General features: G+C 41.2%; 1 protein-coding gene across 1 annotated transcript in view; it reads left to right on the top strand.

The window, feature by feature from the left end:
* LOC126249577 (host cell factor homolog hcf-1-like) overlaps positions 1-21,118 on the top strand; it is a 54,266-nt gene extending 33,148 nt beyond the window's left edge. The window contains exon 4 of the mRNA XM_049951241.1: positions 20,691-21,118. Within this exon, the coding sequence (XP_049807198.1) occupies positions 20,691-20,731 (41 nt within the window). The 3' untranslated portion in view covers positions 20,732-21,118. The remainder of the gene's footprint in view (positions 1-20,690) is intronic.
* Positions 21,119-21,553: the final 435 nt, after the last annotated feature.

Here is a 21,553-nt window from a genome sequence, read left to right as displayed (position 1 = left end):
TGCCATGCAAAACAGCAAGTGGTGCAAGCTCCCTCCATGAAAAACACGACCACACCATAACACCAGCGCCTCTGAATTTTACTGTTGGCACTACACACGCTGGCAGATAATGTTCACCAGGCATTCACCGTGCCATCGGATCACCATTCTGTGTACCATGATTTGTCACTCCACACAGTGTTTTTCCAGTGTTCAGCCGTCGAATGTTTATCCTCCTTACACCAAGCGAGGCATCGTTTGGCATTTACCAGCATGATGTGTGGCTTACGAGCAGCCACTTGACCATGAAATCCAAGTTTTCTGACCTCCCACCTAACTGTCATAGTATTTGCAGTGGATCCTGATGCAGTTTGGAATTCCTGTGTGATGGTCTGGATAGATGTCTGTCTATTACACATTACAACCCTCTTCAACTGTCTGCGGTCTCTGTCAGTCAACAGACAAGGTCTGCCTATACGCTTTCATGCTGTAGATGTCCCTTCATGTTTCCATTTCACTATCATATTGGAAACAGTAGACCTAGGGATGTTCAGGAGTGTAGAAATCTCGTGTACAGGCGTATGACACAAGTGACATCCAATCACCTGAGCACGTTCGAAACCTGTGAGTTTTGTGGAGCACCAGATTCTGCTCTCTCACAATGTCTAATGACTACTGAGGTTGCTGATATGGAGTACCTGTCAGTAGGTGGCAGCACAATGCACCTAATATGAAAATGTGTGTTTTTGGTGGAGTCCAGATACTTTTGATCACATAGTGAATGTCAGATGTGAACATTATTTATGTCTGTTACACTGCTTCCCCATGTGGTGTAATATGTACTGTTTTTTGTTATAAATGTACCACTCACCTTCTGTTTTGTGTGTACTGTGTTTTGTGTTGTCCATCATTGCCTGTTATTATTCTTGTTTGAAAGTGTGTCTGTTCCATAGCAATTGTTAAGCAGTGTACAAATATTTAATATTTCTTCTTATCCCATTTTGTTCAACAATCAACAGCAATTTTGTATCATTGAAACACTATTTTAATAGCCTGTGATCCTTTGAACCCCTGCAGTGCAGAAACTTAATCCTAGAGAAAAATATGAGTAGGATTCTTTTTATAGGAAATTTAATGTAGTTTCATTTTATTCTTGGAACCATTTTCTCTACTAACCACAGTTTTTGAGTTATTTACCTCTAAGTGCCACCCACCCCTATGCTCAGACCCCACTGGTGGCATGTTTCAGTATGTTTTTCATGTTGTTGTTGTTGTTGTTGTCGTTGTTGTCTTCACTCTTGAGACTAGTTTGATGCAGCTCTCCATGCTACTCTATCCTATGCAAGCTTCTTCATCTCCCAGTACTTACTGCAACCTACATCCTTCTGAATCTGCTTAGTGTATTCATCTCTTGGTCTCCCTCTATGATTTTTACCCTCCACGCTGCCCTCCAATGCTAAACTTGTGATCTCTTGATGCCTCAGAACATGTCCTACCAACCGATCCCTTCTTCTAGTCAAGCTGTGCCACAAACTCCTCTTATCCCCAATTCTATACAATACCTCCTCATTAGTTACGTGATCTACCCATCTAATCTTCAACATTCTTCTGTAGCACCACATTTCAAAAGCCTCTATTCTCTTCTTGTCCAAACTATTTATCATCCATGTTTCACTTCCATACATGGCTACACTCCATACAAATACTTTCAGAAACGACTTCCTGACACTTAAATCTATACTCGATGTTAACAAATTTCTCTTCTTCAGAAACGCTTTCCTTGCCATTGCCAGTCTACATTTTATATCCTCTCTACTTCGACCATCGTCAGTTATTTTGCCCCCCAAATAGCAAAACTCTTTTACTACTTTAAGTGTCTCATTTCCTAATCTAATTCCCTCAGCATCACACGAGTTAATTCGACTACATTCGATTATCCTCGTTTTGCTTTTGTTGATGTTCATTTTATATCCTCCTTTCAAGACACTGTCCATTCCGTTCAATTGCTCTTCCAAGTCCTTTGCTGTCTCTGATAGAATTACAATGTCATCGGTGAACCTCAAAGTTATTATTTCTTCTCCATGGATTTTAATACCTAGTCCGAATTTTTCTTTTGTTTCCTTTACTGCTTGCTCAATATACAGATTGAATAACATCGGGGACAGGCTACAACCCTGCCTCACTCCCTTCCCAACCGCTGCTTCCCTTTCATGCCCCTCGACTCTTATAACTGCCATCTGGTTTCTGTACAAATTGTAAATAGCCTTTCGCTCCCTGTATTTTACCCCTGCCATCTTTAGAATTTGAAAGAGAGTATTCCAGTCAACATTGTTGAAAGCTTTCTCTAAGTATAGAAATGCTAGAAACATAGATTTGCCTTTCCTTAATCTATTTTCTAAGATAAGTCGTAGGGTCAGTATTGCGTCACGTGTTCCAACATTTCTGCGGAATCCAAACTGATCGTCCCCGAGGTCGGCTTCTACCAGTTTCTCCATTCGTCTGTAAAGAATTCGCGTTAGTATTTTGCAGCAGTGACTTATTAAACTGATAGTTTGGTAATTTTCACATCTGTCAACACCTGCTTTCTTTGGTATTGGAATTATTATATTCTTCTTGAAGCCTGAGGGTATTTCACCTGTCTCATACATCTTCCTCACCAGATGGTAGAGTTTTGTCAGGACTCGCTCTCCCAAGGCTGTCAGTAGTTCCAATGGAATGTTGTCTACTCCCGGGGCCTTGTTTCGACTCAGGTCTTTCAGTGCTCTGTCAAACTCTTCACGCAGTATCGTGTCTCCCATTTCATCTTCATCTACATCCTCTTCAATTTCCATAATATTGTCCTCAAGTACATTGCCCTTGTATAGACCCTCTATTTACTCCTTCCACCTTTCTGCTTTCTCTTCTTTGCTCAGAACTCGGTTTCCATCTGTGCTTTTGATATTCGTACAAGTGGCTCTCTTTTCTCCAAAGGTCTCTTTAATTTTCCTGTAGGCAGTATCTATCTTACCCCTAGTGAGATAAGCCTCTACATCCTTACATTTGTCCTCTAGCCATCCCTGCTTAGCTATTTTGCACTTCCTGTCAATCTCATTTTTGAGACGTTTGTATTCTTTTTGCCCGCTTCATTTACTGCGTTTTTATATTTTCTCCTTTCATCAATTAAATTCAATATTTCTTCTGTTACCCAAGGATTTCTACTAGCCCTCTTCTTTTTACCTACTTGATCCTCTGCTGCCTTCACTACTTCATCCCTAAGAGCTACCCATTCTTCTTCTACTGTCTTTCTTTCCCCCATTCCTGTCAATTGTTCCCTTATGCTCTCCCTGAAACTCTATACAACCTCTGGTTTAGTCAGTTTATCCAGGTACCATCCTTAAATTCCCATCTTTTTGCAGTTTCTTCAGTTTTAATCTACAGTTCATAACCAATAGATTGTGGTCAGAGTCCACATCTGCCCCTGGAAATGTCTTACAATTTAAAATCTGGTTCCTAAATCTCTGTCTTACAATTATATAATCTATCTGATACTTTCTAGTATCTCCAGGATTCTTCCATGTATACAACCTTCTTTTATGATTCTTGAACCAAGTGTTAGCTATGATTAAATTATGCTCTGTGCAAAATTCTACCAGACGGCTTCCTCTTTCATTTCTCTCCCCCAATCCATATTCACCCACTACGTTTCCTTCTCTCCCTTTTCCTACTACTGAATTCCAGTCACCCATGACTATTAAATTTTCGTCTCCCTTCACTACCTGAATAATTTCTTTTATCTCATCATACATTTCATCAATTTCTTCATCATCTGCAGACCCAGTTGGCATATAAACTTGTATTACTGTAGTAGGCATGGGCTTCGTGTCTATCTTGGCCACAATAATGCGTTCACTATGCTGTTTGTAGTAGCTTACCTGTACTCCTATTTTTTTATTCATTATTAAACCTACTCCTGCATTACCCCTATTTGATTTTGTATTTATAACCCTGAATTCACCTGACCAAAAGTCTTGCTCCTCCTGCCACTGAACTTCACTAATTCCTAATATATCTAAGTTTAACCTATCCATTTCCCTTTTTAAATTTTCTAACCTACCTGCACGATTAAGGGATCTGACATTCCATGCTCCAATCCATAGAATGCCAGCTTTCTTTCTCCAGATAACGACGTCCTCTTGAGTAGTCCCCGCCCGGAGATCCGAATGGGGGACTGTTTTACCTCCGGAATATTTTAACCAAGAGGACGCCATCATCATTTAACCATACAGTAAAGCTGCATGGCCTCGGGAAAAATTACGGCTGTAGTTTTCCCTTACTTTCAGCCGTTCGCAGTACCAGCACAGCAAGGCCGTTTTGGTTACTTTTACAAGACCAGATCAGTCAATCATCCAGACTGTTACCCCTGCAACTACTGAAAAGGCTGCTGCTCCTCTTCAGGAACCACACATTTGTCTGGCCTCTCAACAGATATCCCTCCATTGTGGTTGCACTTACGGTACGGCCATCTGTATCACTGAGGCACGCAAGCCTCCCCACCAACGGCAAGGTCCATGGTTCATGTTTTTCATGACAGTCATTTCTACCACTGAACAGATATTTAGGACTACACCATTTTTTCACTCTGTTTTCTGTGGTGGGTGGATTACTTTCATATATTATTGTATGGTCACTCATTGACACTAGATGGCATTGGATTCACCTCTAGCAATGATTTTGCTCTCAAGTTGGCTGAATATGACATCAGGAGTGGATCAAAGGTAGAAGGATGATGAGGTTTGGATTTGAAATTTTTCCATTTGTAACAGTAATAAACAACACTTGCAACAAGCAGAACCATGTCACTAGAGGTGCTAGTGGTACACAAAATTATACCCCAGTGTGGATAGTTGTGATACTGTTGTATGTGCTGCAGTACACACTCCAAACTAAGTGATTGTGCTGAACCAAGATCAGATGGTCATGCGAAGTGAGAAGAGGGATCTAGAGGGTATTTATGTGAGATAAACCATGTATGTAATTATTATAGCATACCCCATGTGTTAAAGCACATACAAAATGCACTTGTCCTGTTACTTTGTTGGGTTCACCAATTGTCCCTCCCTTTTCTTACAGTAGCTGCTGGTTGTACTTTCAGTGCTTTGAGATGGCTTGTATATGGCCAGACATATTCTACTTGCACAATGTTGGCTCTGAATATAAGCTAAAGTTTCATATTAACTGGTGATATCATTTCAACAAGTCAAGTGTGTTCCCAAGTACTTGGTAAAGAATTTCTTTGTCTTATCTTTAAGTGAAAAAGAGTTTGTTAGCAATACTCAAGGCAAATACTGAGATGATTAATTTAAAAGGGTATGGGTGATTTCATTCCCCACATTTCCCTAGTCTGAGCTTGTGTTCTGTCTCTGACCTTGATGCTGACAGGATGTTAAATCCTAATCTTCCTTCTTTCCTTCAGTATAACTGTTGGCTGTTGTTACTCACAGTGCTTCGCCCTGTTACTCTAAACCTTTGATGTTTGTCTTGTTGATCTATCTTCAAACTGATGTATGTGTATTCCATTGTATTTGAGATATGCATCCTGCACTGCAACTTACGATGAAATATTGCCATCCCAGTGCACACTTGATTTACAAGGGAGTATTCTGTCTGCTGGGAAAACTCCAAGAATCACATTCGCTAAGCGTTTTTGCAAAATGATAAATAGACCCAATTTCATCTACTGGGGGCAGTTTGACTAATCGAAAGATGAAGGCAACACTTGGCCATACACTACTTTATGAACTGAGAGTCCTGAAATTTCATGTACTTTGGAATTAGATTATGCTAGCATACATGGCAGCAAACTGTGCTGGTCAGTGTGGTGGCTACGTACCAAATGGCTTAACATTATGCATATCATTCTGCACACCTGCTCAATTCTCTCATTGGCTGCTTAATTCTGTACATTAGTCAGTAGCTACCTGATTGCCTGTGGCAAACTCTGCAAAGGTGCGCACTGATGGTTAAGATATGTCCTTCGCAGACATGCCACATAATCATTGCATTTTGCTCAGCATCTTGTTTATAGATCCTTGATAAATAATTTTCTTCAATCAGTTGAATGACAGTATCTCAGAACTGAGATAATATACTTGCTTCAGCACTTCATTGCACAGACTGGCTAGTGTGACAATAACTGGGCCATACCATGTATCTTTATACAGAATCCGGTTGTCATGATGTAGCTGTACGTGAATAGTGAGTGAATTGCTGACAGTCAGGTTGGGCAGTACGTAGCACCTGCTGTTTGTTACCAGAGATGCCCAAGTTTTCTGTTGTGTGCAAGTTCATACTCAGCCTGTCTGCATTATTGCGCATACTCCCTGGGTGGAGTATGACTTAGTGATCATATCTGCTATGATGTAATGCCCCTGTGTAAGTCAGGTCATTAGATCTTTTAGGCCTAGAAGTCATTATAATGCAATGTGGTGGGTAACCTTCTTAAAACACTGGCTATATAAGTAGCAGTGGAAACAAGTGATTAGGTTACACTCTGCATCTCTTTTTTCACGGTGGAATAATTATTTTCAGCCTTGTTCAACTATCTGGAGGCACAAGCTGTTGGATGTTACATTTCATACATGTCCTGCCTTAAGACACACACTAGAGCTTGATTATTGGCATCACTGGCCATAATAAACAGTTTATAGCAGTCAGAATAAGTGACAATAAGATCAGTGACCAACACATCCTTCAAATACTCAAAAACTACTTCTCACTCTAGGGTCCAATGCCTGTTTTGGGTGAAGAGTCTTACTATTCCCACAAAGTTGGCTACTAATTTTTAGTAGTATTAGTAGTAGTAGTAGAAGGAGGAGGAGGAGGAGGCCAGTCTCAGGAAGGAATGCCATTCCCTTTCTGTTACATGGGAAGGGAACCTGCATGTAGCTTGCACGAGGCAGGGGTCTGTTGTGCCATTCACACTTAGCTGAGCACATTTTGGAAACAGACAATGTGTTTCTTGATACTCTTGAAAAACACTAAGATGTCTGCTAGATACACCATACACTGCCTCAGTTTTAGGCCTCATTTTTTAAACTGAATGACATTTCTCAACTCTGGTAGTGTCCCAATGGAACAGTGAAGGCAGTTTCATGTCAGGTGTTTCTAATTGATGGTACCTGCTTCTTAAGCGTGTTGTTGTAAAATAAAGGTATATTCGCAGCTTTTCGAAAGTTTCCATAACACAGGGTGGAAGAAATACGTCTCCCAGAGAACAGAGTTCCAGGATACAAAGAAACAAACCAGAGGAAAGGAAATATGGTACTAACGTGACTATAGCAGATGTTGAAAGTGACCACCATTCATCTCTTGACACTTTTGGCCCTGGTCAGCAAACGATGCACAGTGAAGTCAAATCAAAGCTGGACTGCTGAAATTGCTGCAGTCTCATCCGAAATGTTCTGCTGAAGTTCTTGAAGACTGAGGGTGGATTGCCGGTAGCAATCCTCAATTTCTACACTGGGTCTCACAGAATTCATCTTGTGTGTGTCATGATCACTCACTTCTGTAGTAACACTGTTCACGTTACGTCGCACTTCACTTAGCGTAGACCGGGACTGTGTCCTAGGCATGCCCGATGTTGACTGACTGGGCACGGCCCGTGCTGCCGGAGTTGTTGTTGTTGTTCTTGTTACGCCGGCAGAGGTCGCGTCCGAATTCTCGCGTGCCCTCTGGTGGACGGGACTCTACTTGCGGCAACTAACGCCCGTGACGCGCCGTGCCAATGTGCGCCTCCCGCGATCTTTCTGGTGGCTACTACAACTTCTGTATTGAATACCTCTCTCCTTTATTTAGCCCTTGTCATTGCCCATATATCTCCTAGGATCATGAATGGCTTCATGCAATGTATCTTAGAGGTGACTTCTGCAGATAAATTTCATAACATCATGCCCAACACCCTCTGCTCCACTGCATGTGTGAGGGCCTTATTTGAACTATTGCTTCCTGTTAGCAATTATGTATTTATTGACTTAATGGGACCATAAATTATTTATGGTTCTTGTATACCTTTGAGTAATAACAGTAAGTTGTTGTTGGTAAAATCTCGCTGTATTTTTTGCACACATTCTCATGCATCCTTGAATATATGAGCACCTTACAGTGTCTCATCACACATTATATGTGTTGTTGCATCTGCTTCTAACCTCAGATGAGTGGGAGTTCTGGAGATTCATCACATCCTTCCCTGATTTAATTGAGAAAGGTGTAACCAGATTGGTAGCACTGAAATCTAAATTGTATAAGGAAGCTCTGTGGGGATCACCCACCCTTGTCTTTTCCCTTAGTGTTCCAGGTCACTGTGAATTGTGTGGGAGTATTTGTTAGCATATGCAGAACCTCATCTGGTAAATGTTAACTGCCTCCTGGGTAGTAACCTTCCCACCTGCAGTACTCGATGACATTCTTGCGTATTGTATATCATTATGGGGAGAGAAAAGCACTGAACATAGAAAATAACCCAAAAGCAAGTTCAGTGTGCCCAATGTGCCATTTATCCATGACAGCATGTTGAATTCTGCTGCTTGGTTACAGCCAAAGGGACTGCCATACTTCATGCCATTGCATTTTGCTCAGTGATGACCAGGTGCAAGTCCGCCATTGACCAAACTGTCAATGCAGTGACCATATGGGCATCTGACTTCTGACATTTAATTATACTGGCATGGTTTAGATTTTGACCCAGATAAGCCTCCATGTGCCATTATAGGTATCGTAGGAGGTATGGAAGCTAATGTGTGATATTAAGATACTCTTGGCTACTCAGCGGGTGAATGGGTTCAGTTGGTTGGCCAAGTGTCGAAGCAGTGGCTGCCACAGATTCGGCATCAATAATGGATCTGGTTGTATCCCTCTCACTGTCCCACTAGGTATAGGGCATCAGTGAGTGCATGGTTTGAACATGTGAACAGCACCACGGTTGCTTGGCGGAAATTGGTGTTGTGTTAAGGTGGGGCTGTCTTTTGTTTTGTTAGCCTAGTTACTAGGCCATCCATGAAATAAAGAGTGCATCAGACAGCCCCTTCAATTCTAATTGAATTGACTTGGTAGATGTAAAAATATTAATTAGTGTGTGGCTTGTGTTACAGGTTGGTTAACTTCTGGATGAAAAACCATTAAAAATTGTCAAAAATTACTGTTGCTGTGAATTTTCTATGCATAATGCAAGTTTCATGTGATTGCAGTGAAATATTAGCTTTGGTTTAGTGAAAAATCACAAATTTGTGAGCTGGAAAATACTCCAGTGGTGTAACCAGGGTATTGCAGCCAGGGAATATCTCCTGGGCAACATTTCTGTGAGGGTCTCGTTTTGGAACAGACAAAAAATACGAGAAGGGATAAAAGAAAATTGGAAAATGTAAGGCAAAGGAGCAGGGAGAAGATGAGATAGAAGGAGAAAGAGAAGAGAGAGGATTGGAGAGCACCAAAATGGTAAAGGGCAGAGATGTATAAAGACAGTAATGAGTTGTAATATTGCTGCAAGACTGTAGTAGTATATGTGGTTAGCTGAGTGTCGCTTCTTTTATGTCCTTTCTTATCTCCCTCTTTTCCCATTCCACAGAAAGACAAGATTGACAGTATTGTTCAGTTTCCCACCAGCTGAAATGATTCATTAACATAGTGCCTAGAATCTTGCAAAAGTATAACATATCATGCAAGATGTGATTCCACAGCATGGTTTAAGTCTCCTCATGTTCAATGACGAGGCCTGAAGAGAAGTTTTGCCTGACAAACTACAGACTGAAGTCATATAGTATGGTTGAAGGTGCTTCCAAATATCAGAAGAACCATTTCACCCAACAAGTAGTTGATCATTATGCAGTGGTTTAAGGAAAACTGCACAATGTTTGTGATGAACAGATTGATTCATGGTTATATGTTCTCTGTCTTTTTTTTTTTTTTTTAAAAAAAAGAAAAAGAAACTGGGTTTGAATAGGACAGATTTAAGCAGCTGAAAGCAAAAGTAAGAATTTGCCATCATGAAAACCCAAAAAGTCATTGTAAATGCATCACACACAGGAAGAAGTTTGAGAGGATTGTCATTGAAAATAAAATATTGATTGACAGAACTTCAGAAATGGATAAGACACAAAGTAAGAAAAACTACAGCAGAAAGGGCCATTCCTGTAGTATCTCGCCAGTACCACCATGGAACACATCCACAGCCAACAGATTGCCATACCCCTGGGCATCCTCCGTGGAAGCCAGGCGAACACGCCAATCTCAGTTCTGGTCATACACACCACATGCTTACAGTGGCAGCAACACACCAGTACATGTGCACCTAGGACTCCATTGGGCTCCATGAGAGGCATCAGCACTGCTCACCAGCAGCGCATGCAGCACCAAGAACACAGCACTACATTTTGTCTGCTGGCATGTGACACATCCATAAGTCACATGACACTCAAAAATCATTCTGTCACATTACTTAAGACATTGCAGGACCACTAGCAGACAGCACTCATGCTCTCAACTCAATGCTTGCTGTTCCCTGCAGCTCATCTGTCAGTAATGTTCCTCAGCAGCAGTCTTCAGTGCCACCCCCATCTCCAACCAGACGTCGGCCCAGTGTGGACCAGGACTCCAATCAATACACTGACCAGCTTGCACCTGACTGAGCCAGATGCCTATTTGGACACAGGCTGGACAACCATTTAGGACACGATCAAGACTCCAACCAAAGGCACCTAGTTGGACAAGAGTGAGAGACTTTATCATCAACTATGTGAGACAATATCAGTCTTTTGGAAATGGGTATTATTTTCTTCACATCAGAACTGTGAACTGTTCATTTTTGTGATTATAATAAGTGCTTCTATCATTGTAACCTGTGGACCAGTTTTTATGTGCAGTCCTTGGCACCTCATTAGGACAAAGACATAAGAATGGCGATGAGGATTGTTTGGCCCCACAGTGATTGGATCTCTCCACTCTGTCACCCCTGCAGTTTTTCTATTAATGAGGTCAGCAGTTGCACTGTTTGACACAGGACACCACTCATTTCACTCAACATTGTTTGATGACCAAGCCCCTTATGCTGTGGATGGGCAACACAGTTTCTGCATCATGCGTGTCAGTACCTGTGAACCTCTGAACTGCTTTAGTGGTGCCTTACCAGTCCTGAAGCCCCGTTGCTCAAGCATTATGTGCCAGCAATGTGTGCAGCTGACCATGATGCTATGAACATAGCACAGCATTTTGTCTGCACAGCATGTGACACGTGTCATGTGACATCTCACGAAAGTTTTTCCTCCATCTAACCTAAGACACTGCATGACCACTAGCAGATACACTCACTCATGCTGCAGGTTCAATGTCAGCTGTCCCCTGCAGCTCGTATGTTGATAGTGTTCTTCAGTAGCAGGCTTCAGTGCCACCCAAATCTCTGATCAGATGTCTGCCAGGTGTGGCCCAGGACTCCAACCAAGACACTGACCAGCCTGCACCAGACAGAGCCAGACAAGATCTAGAACACTATGTAAGACACCAGCTAAGGATACTAGAGCTGAACAGCAGTGAGAGAGTCTCTCTTCAACCATGGGAGACATTATCATGCTCCCGGAAATGGCTAGGTCGTATTATTTTCAATTTCATGTCAAAACTCTAAATTGTTCATTTGTGTGTTAGCAACCTGTAACCCTTGGACTGACTTATTATGGGCTGCCCTCGTCATCTCATAAGGACCAAGGTGTAAGAATTTCCTCCATAAAACACCTGGCAACACAAAATTTGTCTTTCTGTTGAACTAGAAAGCAGCATTGAGGAGACTGTAGTCATGGAAACGATCTTGGTATATTGAAGCTACTTGGAAGTTTTAATCCTGTCAGGAAATTCACATATCTATGTGAAAATTCATCCGGGTACCACATCTTAACAGCGTTTAGTTATTTAAAAAATGAGTTAATTTGTCTATCAGCATCCAACTGGAATCTGCCCAAAAATATGTTGTTTTGGTCTTCAGTCTGTATACTGGTTTTATGAATCTCCTCATGCTAGTCTACCATGTGAAAATCCCTTCATTTCTTATGAACTACTGCAACCTACATCCATTCGAACTTGATTACTAAAATTTTTTAACACCCCACACTTCTCTTCATTGCCAAACTGACAATTACTTGTTGTCTCAATATTCGTGCTATAAACCAGTCCCTTCTTTTAGTCACATTGTGCCTAAAATTTATTTCTTCCCCAACTGAGGACTGTTTTTTCAAAACTTGCTTTCCGCAAAATTTCAGGAAACAGAAAAAAAAACTGTTTAGTGGTTTCTATAATGATATAAATTTGCAAAGTTCACATGCAATGATTAATTTCTAAACAACAGTTGATACAGCCATAAATTTAAAAAACCAATTTTCACTAATGTATTTAAAAAAAGACAATGAAAATATTAAAATTATTTCAAAACTTGCTTTCCGCATATTGTATTGCTGTAGAATTTTCTTTCTTATCAGCCATTTACCAAGGACACATAGTCAAAAGCATATTACATACAACTTTTTAAAGTATTACTTGTGTAGAATGCAGTAATTACATTCAGACAATTGTAACTGTAATTTTTCATAGAGTAATTTTTCATAGAGACTACATCTGTCAAACCCAATCTGGAATGACAGGGCGTCCCTTTTGTTTGGCGTGTGCAGATAGATCGTAAGGATAATTTCACCGATACTGGCACATTTATTCTGGCTTTTGTGGGACATACCTTCCCAGAGAAGGTCAAGGTTATGTGTTACTGGTTTTATATGAAGTTGTACGTCCAGCCAACCATGATGTGCTTTTGGTGCTTGAATTTCGGTCACATCTTGCCAGTGTACAGTGGATTCTCCATGTGGTGACTGTGGCCAACCACTCCATGAGGGGAACGCCTGTGCTCACCACTCCTGTGTGTTGTCATGACCGTCACTCTCTAAACTCACCAGACTGCCCGACTTACAAGAAAGAAAAGAAGATGCAAGAATATACGGCCCTGGATCACTTATCTTAACACTGAGGCTCATCAGAAATTTGACTGACTACATGCTGTGCCAGTGACTTCTGCTTTTACTTCTGTTATGTCCTTTCCCCCTCCTACCTGTTCCTTACCTGAGTTCTTTTATCTGCAGTTCCAACTTTCTCACCTCTGGTGACACTCCCCCTACCTGACCGAAGAAGTGTCCCACTTCTTCACCTCCTGGCAATGACGAGTCTCCCTCCTGTGACCTGTCCCCCCTGGCATCTCTCAGGCCAGAGACCTGCAACCACAAGTCGGCCATGGGACACACAGTCTGTCTGCCCCAAGGTCGTGTGCTCTCTTTAGGTTCTGGGCGCTGAAGAAGTGTGCTCTCCCTCCATTCCCTGCCCTCTTCAACCAGTGAAAGAGCAGGAGGAGGAGGAAGAGGAGAAGAAACATAAATCCCAGGTCAAGGGTTCCCCAGTGTCCCCAGAGGTGTCGTCTCCCCCCTCGCAACCTGAGTGTGACCTCTTACTTATTGATGTCACCCCATGATCATTGGTGATGTATGGTGATGTGGCGATATGATTTGCTCCGTCCTGTTTGCCTCCCAGTTGGATACGCACTGTGCACTTATTCAATGGAATTGTAGTGGATACTACTGTCACTTCTGAGGATTGCAATCTCTTACTGCCATTTACTCGACAGCTTGTGTCGTTCTCCAGGAAACTCATTGTACTAACACTCACTCACTGACCCTTCGTGGGTTCTGTGCCATTCGGAACCAGGTCAGCCCTTTGTGGGCCTACGGTTGCATCTGCCCATTGGTCGGTATGGATATTGTTAGTAAATGGATTCCACTTCATACCCGTAGGAAGCATTTGCCATTTGTGTCCCCTTGGGCTATGTGGTCACGGTTTGTATCTACTTCCTGACAGGCCACCTATATCTGCTGCCTTAACTGCCCTCCTTTAGCAACTCTCCCCTCCCTTCCTCCTCTTTCGGGATTTTAATGCCCATCACCCTTTATGGGGCAGTGCTTTTTCATCTAGCTGGGTGCTCCTCATTGACTAATTTATTCAGACTATGACCTAAGCCTTCTTAATTATGGTTACCCAACTCATGTCTTTCCTTACAATCGTCACCACATGATGACCTGTGGTGATAGTGACCACTTCACATTGACTATCTCATTTCCTTCAGGTCTCCCTTTGATCAAGTTAGCCCACTGGCCTTTCTATCGTATTGATTGGCTTCTGTATACCACCTAGGTTGCGTTTCCACCTTCTTTGTCAGGTTGCATTGATGATGAAGTTGTCCGTGATCTGTCTGATAAGGTAATCCACGCTGCTGGCATTGCTGTTCCCCACTTGACAGGCCCTGTTCGTTGTTGGCCTATTCCATGGTGGAGCACAATCATTGCCACCACTACCTGTGATCATTGTTTCCTCCTCTGGAAAAGCTTGTTTTACACCCTGTCACATGGAATCCCATAATGAACCTTCTACTGAATGGAAGCTGCTTCTGGTCCTGTGTTCTTCCCACAGTTCAGCTCCTGACCCTGATTCCTTCCATACCCAATTGCTTCAACACCTCAGTCCTCCACAGTGGCACTATTTCCTCCAGGTTTGGCTCGAAGGCATTTTCCCCCCTCAGTGGAGAGACAGTATTGCACTTCCTGTCCTTAAACCTGGCAAAGGTCCGTCATCCTTTGACACTTACCATCCAATCAGCCTGACAAAAGTCCCCTGCAAGGTACTAGAATCTCAGAACCTTTCATCTCCTCCTCACTGCAGCTTTTGGGAGGGACAGTCTCTGATCCATAGTCTGCTTTGATTGGAAACTGTGGTTCGGCAGGCCATTTCTCAGTGCCACCATATTTTCACAGTTCTCGCCAGCCGTTGTAAGGCCTGCGACACTGCATTGTGTCATCACTTCCTCGTTATGCACCATGAGTGGGATTTTAATTTGCCAGTTCTTCTTCCATCAGAGTCTGGATTGGTACTGTTCCCAGCTCTCCTCAAACCCAGCAGAACGGCATTCCACAGAGTTCTGTATTAAGTGTCCTTTCTCTCATCACTATTATTGGACTTGTGGCCTCTGTCAGAATGTTGGTCACCCTTCTCTGTATGTGCATGATTCCTGTATTTGGACTAGCTTCCACTCAGTAGCCCTTGCAGGACGACAGCTGCAGGGTGCCATCCAATATGCTTCCATGTGGACACTCTCGCACAGTTTTCAGTTCTCTCCTCTTAAGTTGAGTTGGTGCATTTCTGTCACCGTACTATGGTCCACCCTGGTCCAGAGCTCTGCTTCGAAGCTCAATGCCTGACCTTGTTGCACCAGTTCCATTTCTTGGGTTTTCTTTTTGACAACAAGCTTGCTTGGTTGCCCCATATCCATCATCAGAAGGTTGAATGTTTTTGTAAATTCAATGTTCGTTGCTTTCTTTCCCACATCTCTTTGGGTGCAGATGGTTTGACCCTTCTCCGCCTTTACCGGGCATTAATTCTGTCTCGTCTGGACTATAGGTGTCAAGTTTATGGATCAGCTGCCCCTTCCACACTGCTCCTCTTGGATCTGGTTCACCATCATGGTATCCATTTAGCCACTGGCAGCTTTTGCACTAGCCTGGTCAATAGCCTTCTCGTTGATGCTGGGATCCCACTCCTTTTGATTCGGCAGTCCCAGCTTCTGGTCTCCTGTGCCATCACTATCTGCTCTTCCCTTCTTCCCCAACTCACTCCTGCTATGCTATGCTTTTTCTAGCTTCAGGCCATTGCTCATCAGTGCCTGCCCCTGTGTGGGTTTACCACTTGGGCTCCACCTTGCTTCTGTCCACCATGAATCTTTTTTTTTTTATTTAGCTCTAAATCTGCCTAGTGTGGGATATCCTTCATGTCTTCTGATGGCATAGAGTATCATCTCTAGCCTGCCGCATGTGGGGTGTTCACTGCAAATTTGATGACCATCTATTGGATTCCTCACTCACTCAAGTTTTGTTACGTATGGACTTAATGAGTGGCCTTCAGGCTATTGCTCAAAGTTTTTTCCACCACCTCTTCTTGGTGTCTGCAATTCATGATCTTATGACTGTCAGATCTAGGTGATGATGCTGCATGTTTGGTTAATTTCCTTTGTGTTCCTACCCATATAGGTATTGTAGGTTATGAACTTGTTGATTGTCTGGCTGAGGGGGGGGGGGGGGGGGCACCTACCTTGGCATTATCCGTGACCCCTCCGAGAGCAGATTTGTGGCTTTACATCAAATCACTTTCTGCTCAATCTTGGACTGACTCTTTGAATGCTACCCTCCAGTCTAACAAAAAACTTCAAGTCATCAAGGACACTCCCATCATGTGACCGCCTTCCTTCAGCCTCTCCCAGCAGGACTCTACCATACTCTACTGTCTTCATATTGGCCATACTAAGTTGACCCACAATTTTTTACTCCATGTTGAGCTGCCCCACCCTGTCCCCTCCTTGTAGGTGTGGGGCACCCCTCATGCTGATCCATATTTTGCTGGACAGCCCATCTTTTGGTCCTTTACACTAAATATGCTCTCCCACCTTTCTTTTCTCAGGTGTTAGCAAATGACCCTTGCACAATTACCTCTGTCATCAGTTTCCATCATGAAAGTGGTTCATCCTCTCAGATATAAGCCCTTTAATATTCCTCAGGAATTTGAGACCCTCTCTTACTGTGAGCATTGGTTTTGGAGGCCTTGACCTTGCCTCCACACCAGCCAGGTTCTCCTTGCCTTTTCCTTACATTTTGTCTAGTCTGTGGTGCTGCTATTTTACCCCTTCTCTTATGACTTCTTCCCCTGGTGTTGACCTCATTGTATTGTGAGGATGGTATGGTGTGGGTGTGAGAACAGGTTGGTGGCAGTACTGGTGCTCCACTGCCCATAGTGCTTCTGAGGTGCCATTGCTCTCTCCATTTCCACCAACACCTCTCCTGTTCATTTCTCTTCCTGCTGGCCTGACATCCATTTTCCCCTCTTCATTTGCACTTTATTCCTTCCCCTTTATTGGACTGTGCTGTTTTCGTTACTCCTCCCTTGATTTCTGCCATCCTAGATTACGGGAGTTGACCTCGCTGTTTGGTCCCCTCCCCCAAACCAACCTAACCAACAGTTGACTCCCCACACTATGTACACCTAAGAGAAATCTTAACCTTGACATTTGAATGTTTTTGTGTAATACAGGAGACTCCAAAAATCTGGATAGTAGTCAAATAAAATTACATTAATTTCAGATACTATTGTTAGTCAATGAGGTCTGTTCAGAAAATTTCAGAACTTTGTCCACAAATATTTTCTACACTTACCTTTTACTTATAGTGCACAGTTTCCTTCAAATTACTCTTCTTCACAATTGATACACCACTCCCAACATCATTTCCATTTCTGGAGGCAGATTGGTGTGGCTTTTGCTAGATCGTGCGAAGTGCAGTCTGCAGATTTTCTTTTATCTCATCTACCATTGCAAATCTTTGTCCTTTCAACGGGGTTTTTAACTTTGGAAATTAAAAACAAAGTCCACATGGGTAGATGTGGAGAGTACTGAGGCTGAGGCAGCACAGTGAATTGGTTTTTTGTGTAATAGTCACACACTAAGAGTGATGAATGTGCTGGTGCATTATTGTGATACAAGAGACATGAATTGTTTGGCCGTGTTTCAGACTGTTTCCTTCTCATATTTTCTCACAGGCATTGCAAAGTCCCAGTAGCACTGTTGATTAACTCTTTGTCCCTGTGGCACAAATTCATGATGAACTAATCCTTCAGGATCAAAGTAAACTATCAGCATGGCTTTGACGTTTAACATGATCTGACAAGCTTTTTCTGGTCTTGGAGAACCTTTCCTGACCCATTGTGGAGACTGAACCTTGGTCTCAACATCATAACCATAGACCCTCATCTCGGCACCAGTTATGATTCTCTTAACAAACATCTTGTTCTCATTTGTGTGATCCAGAAGCTCTTCACAGATTGTGAGGTGAAGGTCTTTTTGGTCTTGACTCATAAGCTGTGGTACAAACCTTGTGGCAACATGATGCATTCCAAGATGCTGTGTCAAGATTTCGTGAAATGATCGAACTGAAATGTTACATTCTTCTGCTATATCTTGGACAGTCAGTTGTCGATTGGCATGCTCAATTTTGTTGACGTTTCTGACATGAGTGTTGTTTGTAAATGTCGAAGGGCATCCTGAATGAGGGTCAGCTTTAACTTCCATTCTGCCATTTTTAAACCATGTGAACCATTCTTAACACCAAGTATGGCTTAAGCACTTATCACTGTAGGCTTCCTGCATCCTTTGGTGTGTGTCTTTCTGAAGTTCTTTCTTGAGTTTCATGCAAAATTTAATGCAGATGTGTTGCTTCCCTAGCTTTACCATCTCGAAATTTTCCATCTGTGCGACACAATGTTCTACTTTTCTTTTGTCATATGAGATTACATCATTCATTCCTTTTGTTATGTATTAATTATCTCATTTGTACTGCTTGTATTTATGTTCAAAATATAATAACTTGGGAGCATTTTGCCTGTTTGTCTAAGGAATTCAGGTGTTAGAGTACTGGCAGATATCCTGTTGTTGTTACTAATAGGTGCTACTAATAGCAGCAGAGTAGGAATTTTTTTTCAGTTGCCAGTTTCAAATAGTATTTGACCTTTGCAACAAAATTTGATCCACATATATTCCTTCCTGACTGAATCTTCTTGTTTACATTAAGATCAACATATTGAATTTTAGTTTGCAAATGATGTCTTTCTAGTGTACTTTCACCTATTAATGCAGGAAAAAACAATAAAAAAATCTACTACATTGTAGTTTTCTCTTTCTGCATGTGCAACAGTGTGGCTTTTTAGGTCAAATGTGATTATACTTTTTTGGTATTAATCAACATTGGAGTGCCAGAACACTGAAATATTAGTAAAGGGAATGCTAATTTCATTGATGATATTTGTGTGAACACTAATGTCTTCAAGAGAACTGTAATATTTTTGGCAATTGAGTCTTACTCCAGGACACAGTTAATTTACTGATTACCATGTCCCAGTTTTCTTTGAGTAATTGCATTACATTTGCATACAGGTACCCTCACACTCATTATTTTATGAACTGTGAATCTTTTAAACACGTTTGTAAATGTCTTAAATTTGTATTAACTAAACAATTTTTGTTTTGTTTTGCAAAAGTTTTTCGAAACATGGCAAAAATTGTTTTCATTTAGTTAATGCAGTATACAATGTTTCACCAAGAATCTGCAGTTGAATCAGTTAAAATGCTCCAAATTATTTCCTCCTGATTTCTGGAGTAACACAGCAATTAAACATGGTCTCTTATTTATTAACTTTTCCATAAATTAGTCAAAATTTTTCTATGTACTTGTTCTTTTGAAGCAAAACATTTCCTTTTGCGACATCCTTGTTATCCACAACCATGTTAGTAATGTTTCCTGTGCATTATTGTCTCTGTGGTGTACTAATAAAAGAATTAGTGCACTGGTTCCATACTTCAACAGCAAATGCTTAAAATTCATTATTCAAACATTTGCCAGAACTGTTTTAGGTAAGCCTATATTTTATTTATTGTTGTTGTTGTTGTTGTTGTTGTGGGGACTTACACCAAAGAGTCAGAGTAAGTCATTATTTGAAGTGGTGACATTGATATTTATTACTGGTTACTTTTTAGTGATAGAGCTCAGAAATGGAAGATTTTTCCATGTAGTGTTGCTGTCCTGGTTACCCCACACATTCAGCTATCTGATCTAGTACAGTTAGTGCTTTTGCAGTGGTCGTAGGGATATGCAACTTGAATGTATACCTGACATTCTCTTGATGTGTAGTGTTGCCTTTCTGTCCTTTGACTGACTTTATGGTGAATATATATGCAAGTATTGCTTTAATATATTCAGTTCTCTTCCATGGTATCTGATTTTGGGGGCCAGTATTTGGAAAAAATTTTGTGAAGCAAAAAAGGCTCTTGAAGGTTATGAAACAGGTATCCCCATGTACCTCCTCTTAAGCCTCTTTTTAGGAAATTGAAAATACTGCTTGTTGCCAGCATTTATTTATTAGAAACTGTGACTTTTGTTAATAAGACTTTGCATTTGTTTCAGACCAATAAACCGGTTCATGAACATAATACTTGTATTAGTGCAGACATTCACCTAAATAGTGTAAAAGACTGACCAAAAGCCTGCTTGGTGTTAGAAATGTGGGGAGTGTACTTTACAATAAACTACCACCATCAATTAGTGAAAACAGAAACGCATTTATGAATACAGTAAAAAAACTGTACTTAAGTGTTCTTTTTATTCAGTTGATGAATATCTACAATCAGCTTTGTCCTAAAAGTTCTTGTGCCCTTAGTCTATAGTGTGTCTGTCCTGCATTATGTGTAAGTGTATTGTAATAATCTATAATTTATCTGAATTGTGCTGTTATGTTTTTGTGTTTTATTTTTAATTTTCAGTATTTTCCATGTGCAGCTGACTAAGTTTCTTAATTGTCATCTAGTATGATGAGCCGTGCTGTGCTCAGTTACTAGCTTATCATCACACATAAGCTAATCTGTTCTGCAGTTTTGTATAATTTATGGCTTAAAATTCATATCACATATCATAATGTGAAGTTTAGTTCCAAAAATTTGAAGTTTGTCCAATATCCTTCTATATCTTGTATATGCAGGAGTTGATTGACTAAATAAATAATTATTCACTTTGCAGGCCCAAAAGGTAAACATAAATCATCCAGAAACAAGGATTAACACCAGCAACCATGCCAAGTGGAGGAGCTAAACTAAGTCATTTGTGTGGAAACTTTTTCATAGCCAAATGTTCATGCAAAATAGAATCTACTGCAATTTTGGTGTGCTTAAACATGTCTTTCTTATGGAATGTCACATTTTGGAACAAACAACTGAATTTTGGCTGACCTGTACAAAATCACTAGTTTATGGAAGCTCAACCCATAGAGAATTCTGCAGACCAGTAGCAAACTTCAAGAAGTTTACCAAAAGTTAGAGAAAGTGATTCAAGTCAGTATCAAATGTAGGGCTTTACAAGAACTGTAAAAAATCATCCAAGAAGAACTTTACAGTGAATTTTTTTTCCCTCAGAAGTGGTTCTTAATACTCTCTCTGTAAGTAAATCATTCGTCCAATTTTTTAACTGCCATTGTTTTAAGAGCAACAAATAAATTTAAAAAAAATAGTGATGTGTGTGCCCCAGCACCGCCAACTAGTGTTAGTTTTTATAAACTTAAAAGATGACTCACATATCTCATAAGATAGTGGAAACTTAGAGGAGCACTGTACTTACACACAATACAGGTAAAACATCCCTGTCTTCTCAACATTTTAATCAATTTAAGAGGACAACAAATTCACAAAAAAGTCTTTCTCATTAGGGCAAGAGCATTGAACTGATGAACATGCTGTAATTATATGGATTTCTGAAATAGTGACTGCTGCTGTATATCTAGTGCTATACTAATCACAAAAAGCACTGGGTTTTGGTACAGTGTGTGACCTTTTCTTCAGTCTGCCTCAATAGTCAGAAAGAGAAATGCCAGAGCTGTGTAGTTTTGT

This window comes from Schistocerca nitens, chromosome 3 (assembly GCF_023898315.1).
Source record: "Schistocerca nitens isolate TAMUIC-IGC-003100 chromosome 3, iqSchNite1.1, whole genome shotgun sequence".
NCBI lineage: Eukaryota > Metazoa > Arthropoda > Insecta > Orthoptera > Acrididae > Schistocerca > Schistocerca nitens.
Note: the sequence above shows the minus strand (reverse complement) of the source record. Positions and strands in the feature narration are given on the sequence as shown.